This window comes from Cinclus cinclus, chromosome 3 (genome assembly GCF_963662255.1).
Source record: "Cinclus cinclus chromosome 3, bCinCin1.1, whole genome shotgun sequence".
Lineage (NCBI taxonomy): Eukaryota > Metazoa > Chordata > Aves > Passeriformes > Cinclidae > Cinclus > Cinclus cinclus.
The window spans coordinates 23,649,116-23,661,786 of record NC_085048.1 but is presented as its reverse complement, the minus strand read 5'-3'; the positions used below and the strand labels follow the sequence as shown (position 1 = coordinate 23,661,786).

General features: G+C 38.1%; 1 protein-coding gene across 1 annotated transcript in view; it reads right to left on the bottom strand.

The window, feature by feature from the left end:
* MLIP (muscular LMNA interacting protein) overlaps positions 1-12,671 on the bottom strand; it is a 99,993-nt gene that overhangs the window by 50,708 nt on the left and 36,614 nt on the right. The window contains exons 2-3 of the mRNA XM_062488544.1: positions 6,907-7,065; positions 4,619-4,984 (exon numbers count right to left, since the gene is read on the bottom strand). Coding sequence (XP_062344528.1) covers positions 4,619-4,984; positions 6,907-7,065 — 525 coding nt within the window. The remainder of the gene's footprint in view (positions 1-4,618; positions 4,985-6,906; positions 7,066-12,671) is intronic.

Sequence of the window (12,671 nt, the reverse complement as noted above, 5' to 3'; positions counted from 1 at the left end):
CCGGACAAATACTGGAATATAAAAATTAATTTTCTTTATATCATTGTATATATATTCTATTTGATTAAGAAATTAGAACTTGTTGAAAATGCTGCTAATTAAAAAAAGCAAAAATACTGGAAATTGAGAATAATTTACCGGTATTTAATCATTATGAAAAAATATTAAACATGTCATAAAAGATAAAATTATTTACTGAGATGAAAAACAGTGTGACAATAAATCTGATAATTTGGATCAGCCTCCTGAATTTATTAATGAATTCTGGAAGTTAATCAGCTACCAAAACAGAGCTGGAATATGAAATCTCTATATTTCAAAATAGAAGAGATAAATTTCACTTACAAGAACAACAGATTAAAAGAAAGTGAGGAACAAATATGAAACTTCATAATAAAAGCACAGGATGTGCAGTGACTTCTAATTAGTTGAAACTTAATAAGATTTATAAGCAGCTACAAAAATGTCCATGGTAACAGATAACAAATATGCTCCAGCAAGTAAGATAAAGACATTTTGCAGTATTCTTCCAGTTTAAATACTACTGAACATTTACGTGCTGAGCTAATTGAGCCATTAATCAAGTCTTCAGAAATGATTTTGCTATTGCAACACAGTATTAATAACCACATCTATAGATGATCAACCTCTTATTTTACAGGATCAGGAAATCATAATCAAAGTGGGTTGGAAGTGACTTCCAGAGGTCGTCTAGTCCAGCCTCAGACTCAAAGCAGGGCTCTCACCAGAGGCTGAGGTCAGATGTGGCCATGTCTCACCCAGCCTCCAGAGCTTTGATGGAACTCCAGCACCCCCAGCAGCCTGAGCCAGTGCTGCACCATCTCCCACTGAGGAAGCTGCTTCTGATGTCCAAATGGGATCTCCCACACTGTGATTTACAGCCGTTGCTGCCTCACCTGCCCCTGCAGAGAAGAGTTTGGCTCTGTTATGTCTGTAAACCACCCTGCAAGTGATTCTGAGCAGTTCCTCGATGCCTCCTTGGCTTTCTTTTGATGGGAGTCAGCAAAGCCAGCTCCTTCAGCCTCAGCTCACATGTGCTCTGGCCACTTGGATAGCTTCCTCCTGGACCCTCATCACTGGAACAGGGGAGTTGAGGAGCAAGACAGAACATCACATGAAACTGAGAATGATTTTACAGGTGTGGTTTCACTAGTTGCAGGTTGATAGGATATAGTCACTTCCATTGATCTGTTGGCTATAATTCTAATGTAGTCTAGTTGGTGTTTGTTTCTGATGGGAGCTCACTGCTGTGTAGTGTTCAGCCAAGTACTCACCATAGTATCCATGCCCTTTCCTTTACTTTTGTGTAAATATGGACCCCATTCCCTTCCTCACATCTCTCTTGAACTTGAGGGTTGCTGGCCACCAAACTGAGCATGGCTTTACAGTTGCAGCCTCAACACTGCCAGGTGAGATATAACAACTTCCCTCAGTCTGTGGATTTTTTTTCTCTTCAGTTTCTCCACTGGTTTAAAACCCTCCTGTAGGTGAATTGGATTAGTGCAGAAGAAGTGAGTGACCAAAGTAGATTTGTGTTTCTTTGGTCTGTGATTCAACTGCAAGCCTTTTTCTCTTCTTGTGAGCACCTCATATATACATGTCCCAAAACTGTATGAAGAAAGTTGAAATAGGTGGCAAGGTTACATTAGCAAAAGGGACAAAGGCACTTGAAAAATATCTTGATGCCTTGTAGTTAATCATTCTAGAATTATCAAAGTGGACATAATACTAGTATTGAGCCTTGCCCAGGAGACCTTCAGCACATTTGAAATGGCAAAACTGAGCTGGACATAAGGAAAATTGTCATTCTGGTGAGGTCACATTGTTTTGGGACAGCAAAAAAGATGTGGTTAGTTATACCTGCAAGACCCTGAAAGAAGTGCTGGTCAAACAGAAAAAGGGAAAGAGTGGGCAAACTGAGACCCCAAAAAGCAGAAATCATGTCTGAGTGAACTATGTCTTCAATTTAGACCTGATCCTAGGCCCAGTTAACCATCTCAGTAGAATCTGCTTATAGATAGGAAAAATGAAAACAAATTACCCATAAAAACTGCAACCTGAGAAACAGAAAGTCAGAAGGAAACACTGGAAAATGTTGAAAACTTGAAAAAAATCCCTGGAGACAACACAGTAAATCAGACTGTGAGCTGAGAACCAATTAATATAAATGCTATTTAGAACCATCCAGTTTCTCCCAGCAAGGAAGGTGCACTGCCCAAGCAATGGCAGGAGTTTGTAGGGACTCCTGACTTATTTGTCTGGAAAAGCCAAACCAGATAGCACTCAAAGGTCAGAGGAACATCAAGAGACTTCAAGTAACTAAAAATCCTTCCGGTTACTGATCCCCCACAGCAAGTCGAGAAATTTCTCCAAGTTGAGCTCATGCCCTGACATTCAGGGAAGCAGACATTCCACTCAACCCAAAGGGTAAATTGCCAAAGGCAGGAGTCAGTCTGACTCTCTTACATGGCCAGATTCTTTTTAATATTTGAAAAAAAAAAAGGCAAAAAAGACTCCAACACAATATGTAAACATTAAACTATTACCAAAAATTCCAAATGTGACCAGAATAACAGATTATTTTTTTCAGACGTTGAATATAGTGTGTCATTTTCCAACATCAGTCAGGACCTCTATGCCTCACAGAACAGAAATTTCCTTTTTTCTTTTTTAATGCTTTCCTTTTTTTCCTTTTGTTTAAACAAAGTCAGAAATGAATGAAGCTGAATGAGCCCTCTGGGTCAGTTAGAGTGATCACTTCTGCAATACAGTGGACCCCAATACTGGTCCTTGCTTTTTCACATCTGACAGGAAAATCATGATCTAATTATGGTTTTAAGTTAACATAATGTTACATGCAATAACTTTTAAAAAGGACATGATACTTTTAATCCAAGAACTGAAATGTTAGCCCATATATGGATGGACTCCTTTGTAAAAAGGAAATGCACCAACAGAACAACCATGCATCTCTTTAATCTTTTCATAGTTTTTCCTTCATTTCAGAATTGATGATCCTTCATTAGATAACAAGTCAGAAAGAGTGATGCCTAAGGAAACACCTTAGAACCAGAACAACAGTGAAAGGCAGCTTAGTAAAAACACCTTTTTATGAAGCTATAGAGATGGGTAAAGATAATGAGATAATGAAGACTGAGGAAGTATGGTCTTGAAAACTTGTGACTAAAGAATAATGACAAGATATGCAATTACCCATATTACATACTGCCTCTCTTCTTGTTCAGGTGAATATTGAGCAAAGTTGGGCATAATTTTTTGTTCTGCTCAAACTTTATCTTCAGTTACCTCATCAGCCAAACCTCTCTTTGTTTTTCAAGTCACCAGAAGCTTAAGAAAGATCCAACATAGGAACTCTTCTGTATAGTACTCCAAAATTCATCCAATTTCTGTAAAAGCTTTTTTAAAAAATACCCAAGTAAGCCTGAACATTGCTTAAGTAAATTTTCATTTCCTCAGGACAATTATTCTCTTACAGGCTGCTTCCTCTATGTGTGCTTACCTATGACTTTAACCTTCCTCATGGAAAATTCTCACTGACTTTATTGGGATTTTCTCTGAAGAAATGAACATTTCATACTGCTGTGAATCCCAGACCAGAGTGGATTTCTTATTCACAATGTCTTCAATCAAAACTGACACTGAATTTGATGAAAAATTGAGTGGCAAAAGTAATTCAACACAAGATAGGAAATTCTATTTCTTTTCAGAAACAAAGTAGCCATGCTTAATATTTGTTTTGAAATATCAATGAAAAATTGCATTTTCAAGTGATGGTAACCCAGTAAAGGTCAAAGGAAATGCCTGAATTTATTTCATGTGAGAAGGATGTTGCTGTTTTGCTAAAGGTGGAATTTTCCATTGCATATACACCCTTCAATATACATCAGTGTTCTCCCCAAGATGGGATAATTAACTTATAATGTAAAGTTAATTAACATTAACTTTTCATGCAGTAGGTTGGATTGATGCATTTTGCAAATGAAACACTTTGGAAAGACCCTTTTTGGAAATGCCCCAGGGAGAACTGAAAATTTAATAAGTCAATAAATGCACCTATAAAACAGAATGCACCACATAAAACAGAAATTTCATCTCCATTAATTCTTTACACCTGTGCAAAGTCAAGTGTACCAACCAACAATCAGAATAACAGGATTTTTACAGCCTCTTTCTCTTGCATAAAGGACTGCAAGAGCTGCTGAGGATAAAAAATAATCTAGTTCTGGGAAATCTGATGCTAATAATTCAAATGGTCTTGAGGCTCCATTGATTTCAGTGACCTTACCCAGTTTAGACTAGTTAGGAATCTAACATCTCCTGATTAACTTGCTGTCATGATGAGCTGCTTTTAAAAGAAAGAATAGATCTGCCTCATCTGCTCCTCACATACACCAGAATCATATGGAGAGGCAGAGTCCGAAGGGCTGGGCCATCTCCTTAAGGTCCAAATGTTGCAGAAATGGCCAATGAAAATGTTAATTAAAAACAAATTGACCAAGCTGCTGTACAAACTGGCTCCAGATCCTGAAAGATTTAGAAAGTAAAGGTTATCTCTAGAGTCTAAAGAGCTCGTTACCTGATGTTTTTGTGGATCAGTAGTACTGTGGGAAAGTGCAACACCTGGAAGGTGCCCATCGCCAGGAGGTTTCCCTGCCCCAGTGCCAGGGGAAACATGGGATGTGGTCAGCAGCTGAGCACTGATGGGACTGTAGCCATTGGAAGGCTGATGAGTGTTGCTTGAGGCAGCAGCTACTTCATCTTCATCACCGGAGTCCGTAATCAGGATAAACTCAGCCTTAAAAAGGTCATTCTGCATTTCTCCTTTGCTTGAATTACACCCCAGGGACTGGAAAGCCATTCGGGTGCTGTCTGTACAGACAGTGGACACACAGTCTTGTTTGGCCCCACTCTTTAAGACCAGCTCATCAGAAATTGCCTCAGACTGCAAAAGATACAATGAAAAAGATCCCAATTAACTGCATTTTATTTGTGTCCCCCAAAATGTGAAGCAATTTTGGCTTTAGGTAGTGTCTGTCCCTGCATTACCAAAAGTGCAGTAGGCAAATGAAGAATTTAGGGATGAGTACATAGTCAAAGCCACTTCCCCAGGGAGTCCCAGCTTCCAGCCCTCAGCCAATGCTGTGAGGGCTGCCCTCCCATCAACTCACAGAGAAACAGGGGGCTCTGAGCACAGCCCTGGCCCGGGAACCAAGAAGGAGGGTGCAGTCAAGCCAAATGAGCTGTCAGACCACACTACACCAGACATGATGGGAAGGCATCCCAAGCGAGGGATCCACGGAGCAGACAATGCTCCTCAGAGGAGCCTGACAGGCAAATCTGGGACAAAACCTATACATATTAATGAAGAAACAAAGGCCCTTAAGACAAGGCATTCTCTGAAGAGAGCAAACAGACTCGGAGGTCAGAGAGCTTTACTGTATGTTCAAGCTTTGCAGCACAGACCACAATTGTTTCTCGTATTTTCTGCAATTTCCACATCCAGTATGTCACTTCTCAAGCATGCTTTGGATGAAAGCAGGAATCATGCAGACTGCACACATGACACACATATCATTAAATCATTCAATATTGAAACTGCTATTGTAAATCATATTTCCCTCAGAGGAAGAATCAGGTAAATGAATAGACATATTGTGTACTGCAAGAGGAAGCATCCAGATGGGGCTCATATTTGAATGCTGCTTGAGGAACATGGTAATTACAAATTTCCACTTCATTTGCAGCTCCATGAGACCTGGAGTTCAGTTCTCTAAAAAAATATTGGACCAGAAAGGGATATATCACCATTATGAGTTTGACAATGTTATTTTGATTATCTGATGTTGGTTGTTAAAATATGTTCAGGTTCTAGACATTTTAGAAGAGGGACTAATCTGTGCTAGGTAGGCCTCACAACTGCATCAACTGCCAGAAAAGCTTCTTCTGTCCACAGATAAACACATGGAGATGGATGACAGGAAGACCTCATTCTGCTTTACCCTGGGCAGTACTTATAACAAAACCAATACTGAGCAGCTGTAAATGTAACTAATGAGTTAAACCACCTGGGAATAATATTCCAGTGAATGTCTCTTCAAATACATCCATCCGTTACCCAGAGATAACCCCTTTTTCAACAGATAGGACACTGGAATGCTGGAACATGTTCAGGTCAGAGGGCTGTGAGCTCCTTATTATATGGAAAAGCACCCAGAACTGCAGCCCCCCACAATGTCCCAGGGAAGGAGCTGTTACACAAAAGCAGAATCGCCATAAGCATTAATATTAACCTGAGGATTGTGGTAGTCTTCAAGCAGCATGGAATAAAATAAGAGGGCATTAAGTTTTGAGAGGCAGGAAAGGAATAACAAACAAAGAGTTGACTAAAGGAAGGAGACACAGGAATGTTGTGCTGCTGGTTTCACCACTGCAGAAAATCACAGGGACCAGTTTTCAAAAATCAGAAGCTCACTTCCACTTTGATGCATTACTATGTAGCTATGAAAGGAATTGGCACCTTTCTGGAAGCCACATCACTGGCATTTGCTGAAACCAGGATCCAGTGAAAAAATCCTGGTCACTTTCCATGTGAGAACACTCCTTGCACACCACCCTTGCTATTGTGAAGATTTAGAAGGAGTCCCCCTCATCTGCCATTGCATGACTGACAGAGGACAGAACTGAGATGATCAAGGGTTTCCTTCCAGACGCTCGCTTTCTCTTGCACAATGATTCCACATCTTGGTGATTAAACCTACCACAAGCCAAGAAACCATTCAGGGGAAAGAGCTTTAGTTGAACAATGCTCAAAATAAAATTGTATCTTTAGAAGAAGTGGAAAAAGTAATGCAAACAAAAATCTACCTTATTTACAATTTTTTGGTTGCTCAGATCCTTTGGTTCCTCTGGAATTGTCACAAGGAACTTAGAGATATCCACAACCTCAAAATGAGTAGGAAGTCGTCCAATGGATGGTACAAATGTGAAGGTCAATGGTTTGGTTCCAGCTTCTTGAGAAGAGACCTACAAAACACAAAATTAGTTCTACTTCTATGTCCAAATAAAGATTATTTTTATCAGAGATAATATGAATAACATGAAATAATTAATCTGCATAACTTACATGTCTATTATTAAGTCTATTGGTCATTGTTTTGGTAAGGTCTTTTAATTGGCTAATTGTGTATTATAGTCTTATTTAACAGCCAAAATACTGCCTTGGTTTTACTCATCAACATTCTCTATATTCTAGAGGTATGGGGCATCAGACAGGAGAACTTTTGTTTAATAGCTTGCTATCCTTTCAGTTTTTCCATAACAAAATCAGATAACCATATTCAATCCATTTCAAGGCTGTTTTTATCCTTGTTCTTCTCCACTTTAGTAGGACAACAATTCAATTAGACAGTGTATCTGGGCAAATTATAGTCCCTAGAGTATTTTCTTAACAAAAACCAAATTGGAAAAACCTTTGCTCTGAAGAAAAATAAAAAACAAAACACAAACAAAAAACCACAAAACAAAACAAAAAAAAAATCACATTTTCTAATGCAAATACAGCTAATTCTGAGCAATATCTGAAATAAATTGTGATTTAAGTACCTTCTCTATTTTCTTTGGGCTTTCCAGCCACATACACCAACTAATTGCTTGTCTGGCTGCTTATTTCTCCCTTTCCCTGTTGCCCTCTCAATAGAACAGTGTACATAGGGCCTGAATGCACTAAAGACAAGAGAGACTAAACAAAGACAATTTCACCTAAATGTTCAATTTTATCCCTGTGCTCTCTGATCACTTGAATCTCCCTCACAGGAGATGGAACAGGGAAAAGAAGTCCACGTCATTGTAAAATTCTCAGTTGCTTTGCCAGATACCAGGAAGAGGAGCTGAACGTGCCTTCGCAAGGTAAATAGAGGCAATCACACCCCAAACCACTGAACCTGACATGTTGACTTCCCTACTACTTGTGGTGTAAAAAGAATTCTTTTTCTGATTCAAAACTATCAAGTACATTGATTTTCTTTTGTTATATTATATGATGTAATCCTTATGACTGTTAATTGTCTTTTCAATGAACTCTAATTTGCAGAGGCTTGAACTGTATTGAATTATAGAGGAAAACAGGATTCTTGCTTCAGATATTTTTTTTCTTGTTTGCTTGTTTAAAGTGAAACAAATTGAAGAGCTATGATTCTCATTATGCTTCTTTGTAATTTGCATCCATAAGTAAATAGCAATTAAGGAACAGAGTGGAATTATGGTTTGCATTACTTGATCATCTTCTGGCTGGAACATTAAAATGATGGACACAGATTTCCAGTTTTAAAAAACTATAGGCAAATATTATTTACTCCTACTAACACCTGCTTCCTGGAGTGCTTGGGCAAAACAGAGGCAGGTTATTTGTAGAAATGCTGTCAACTGCTCTTTCCTTTACAGTCTGGAAGAACTGTGCTCTCTCAGACACATCAAGGTGTGCAAGTACAAGGTGCTCTCCTAATTTTACTTTCCCCCTCCATTTCACACAAGTGACCAAGCACTGGAATACATAATGCATGACCTGAATCCACAGCTAAAGAGTAACAGCTAAATGCTGCACCATGCCAGGAGCTGGGGTTGTTATTTTATGTGAAGGAGAAACAACAGCTCTATCCTTCTCTCAGGAGCTAAGGTACTTGAGTCTGATCATTGCTTTTCATAAAAGAGCAACACCATCTTTAAATATTATTAGCCAGCACATTAAATACTCAGTCCTTGCACCTGATAAAAGCCAGCAAGGTACCATCAGTACTCAAGGATGCTCTCACTAGTGATCAGCTGCCAGTCCCTACAACACAGCCAGGAATGCAGCCTCCAGCCAAGCCCCTGCTGCACCCAAATGTGCCTCCAAGGTGCAGGATACCTACACACAGGCAGGAGCACCCAGCACATTAGCATTAGTGATTTCTGTACAGCTGACACAATCCACTGCAGTCTTACACAGTACCTGGGTCTACATTAAAATCAGCTAGAGATGGCCTTTGCTTTCCTGAAGATCTGTAGATTTGCTTTCATCTTCTCTTTCTAATTAGGAAGTGCAGCAGATGACTTTGGCTACCTTGGTTGTCTTTCAAAATACTTCCCCCCCCCTACTTCACCCTCTAGTCATTCTCTCATTTTGACACTTGACAACAGCTGTTCTGTATCGCTGGACATTCTTGAGTCAGAGGGCAAAATATTCCTTATAAAAGAAACAGGAAGAAAGGGAATAAGTGTGCAAATAGAGCACAAATGGATTTATGGCAAATTGCAATATAATGTGGCAGCATTGCTAAACACACAATTTTATCTACATATTTGTAATGAGGAAATATAAACAAGAAATAAGACTAGAGGCTCCAGGCTGTTGCATAGTAATGGAGATGTCTTGATATCACCTTATTTTGTATGTGTCTTATCCTGCACTTCCAATTTTATTGCTTTGGTGGAAAAATTACAGAACACACAAAGAAAACCTTGCTGTATGTGGCCTAAAGACACTGTGGAAATAGTTACCAAAATTGCTTGCAAGCTGAAACTATGATTGGAAAATACATAAAAATGGACAAAGGATAATTTTCTCAGGTAGGAGAAGTAATTAAATCATGGCATTATTCATATTCCCCTAGTGTATATTATTTTCTTAGAGTTTAGAAAGCATACACAAGCAGATATAATTACTGCATTTCAGACAGTTTTAAGTTGTTAGATAATGCACTAAGCAATGACAGGACTGTGCTCCTCTTGGTTTCACTCATAACAGTTGAGAAACAGGAACTTCCAGCTGGTAAAACTGGTCAAGCAATCTAAGCTGCTTCACAGAAACCTAGACAAGCAAATATCACATGACTAGCCAGGAAACACAAACATTGCCACTGAGGGAAAACAAAAGAGAAATATTTCTTGCTTTGAATTATTTTAAGTGCTTATTTTTATTTTATAGATTTTTAAAAAAATGAGTAAAAAAAAGTTAACATTTTAAAATTTAAATTTTAGTTGAACAGTGTGAAGCAGAAGGAACTGTTACACACCACTTCCTTTCTTAAGGTAGCAAAAAGATTTTTGCACCTTTTTTCATACACTCATCTCATTTACCATCTCTATCTCTGACTGATGTTTCTAACCTTGAAGAACTGAAAAGAAACTAACAGGCTAGACTCCCAGCACTTCATAACATCTATTAATAGCCACTCTGATATGTAGAGGCAAATAATAAAGAAAAAAGCTTAAAATTCAAATATCTATAAAAATATATGAAACTTCTTTTATATATGAAATCTATACATAAAATGTATGAATTATCTTTTCTCCATAATCAGCAGTAACAGCAGAAGCAATTCAATACCACACATTCCCTGCTGCTGGAATTCACTTGAATCAATACAGTTACAGTGGCAGAAAATACCAAATGTGACATCTATTTGAACTCAATTCTAAGGAATTCTGCTTTATATTATATAAACAATCTTATGCACATGAAATAACTGATTGTTTGTAGTTTCAGCCTTCACATTAATTAGTTCTTTGAAGAATACAAATTATAGAGTTTAATATAAATAACCTTTGAATATCTGTTGGTGGCTGTCGGCAGCTGCATAACATATTGCCAAAAAGCTTCAAAACAAAAAAATTATTCTAGATGACTCCCATGAGCTCCTATGTCATCAATTTACAAACAGGTTTGTTGCATAATTAATACCATCAATTTACAGCTGCCCTGGGGATAGTAACTTAAATTATATTAATTATTGTTTTCATTACCACCACTTCAGTAGTCCTTACTTGCAGAGCCCATTTTTATTGTCTTGGTTACCTTATGAACACAAACGAACACTTCCATTTAATCTCTCATATGCTCCATATGCATTCAGCATACTGCCAATTTTGTAATTTAAATTGAGGTTCCATTGCCAATGATTGCTTCTCAGGACTTCCTTCTGGAATACAGATTGCTAAAGTGAAATTCAATATGCTGGTTCACGTTACCACTTCTTCCACTGATTTGTTAATGTAAGTCATTCTGTTAAGAAAACAACACCCTGAGAAAACCTCATTCTTGAAGCATCTAGTTCTTCCTTTGAAAATATGTATTTGTTTAAAGGACAGAAAAGGAAATTATGAGTAAATAATATCAAAATAGCAAGTGTGCACATCATGAAATAGAAAGATGTTGACTGAAGCACTGTTTTGGTCAGAGCACAAATTCACATGCCCACAATTCCTGAGTGATAAATATAGCTCTGACAAGCAGAGAGAGCACAGCTAACACCATTCACGCAGCCAGGGGGAGGAGCCATCCAAAAACACAGCCCGAGCTCTGGAATCTCTCCTTAAACTCCTTTTCTATGTTCAGACTAAAGTCAAACCACAAAGAGACATTGCTTCCTCCTCGGAGCAGAGACAAATCTAGTCAGATGGAATTATCAGTTAATGAGATGTGAGAATCTTCAGCCTATCTTCATATCCTGACTTATTACAGCTATCAGAGTAACCTAATATGGATTAGCTGTTTATTGTGTAATATGAGACCTGGCTTTTCCAAAACCTTTTACAAATAGCAGCAGATGATCATCTGAACATCAACTTTCTCTCTGTGAAACTTCAGAGGAAAAAGCTAAGGTCATTCCAAAAGTCCAGAATGAAATTACAGTCAATATGAAGTTTGTGGCAAAGTTCCCAAGGACAGATGTGGTCCAGAAGCTTCCCCAAGCTTTATGATGTGCCCATTTTATCACCTTAAGCAAATAATTTGTGCTTCTTTCATTACATCAATACACACTCAAATGCATCTTTTGAAAATGAATGTGTGATGTGTGTGAAGCACTAGAAAGAGCAAATGAATAATAGTAACAAATTTTAATCTATTATTCAAAGTGCAAGAGCTCATTCAGATTTTTTTCAAACATCATTTTAATAAGCTCTTCAGCCCAGCAGACTTAATACAACTGTAATTGCTCTTTGATACTGCTCTACACATATGCAGCTAAGTTTGATAAAAAGTAAGTAAAAACAATATTTAATTTCCTCCTTTTGCTAAGGGCAAGTAAAATACCTTGCCTGTTATGCTGACTTGATTTAATTAAATGCAGTGTGACTAAATTATCATAAAACATTAGATCCTAAGATGACCTGTGTCTTTAAATCATATTTATAGTATCACTGACACCCTTATACCCCTTATTTGCTTCCAGTCTCTGAAACTTCCTAACAAGCAACATCTCCCAAGTTAAAACTGTGCTGTAACATCCCAGGCTGCTCTAGTCCATCACCCATGCACAAATCCACAGCTGGGTGGTCCTACAGCCAGAATGCCCCTAGCTTCTCCCTGGCAGGTAATCACCACTTCCTTCTGGCTGTCCTGTGTTCATTTTGCTGTGTGGATCAACCAGAAATTCAGCTGAAATACTGTTGCTGATTTTGCACTAGTGTGGCCAGGCTTGCCATCTGGCCTTCCATAGAAGGCAGTCAAGGACTGACAAAAGTAGACTGAAAAAGTTTGAAGGCTGATTACAAAAGAAAATTTTTAAAAAATCAAAACAAAAGAAAAAGAGTGGTGGTATCTAACATGCACATGGCCTGCTTATCAAATATTTTAATATTGTTCATTTTCA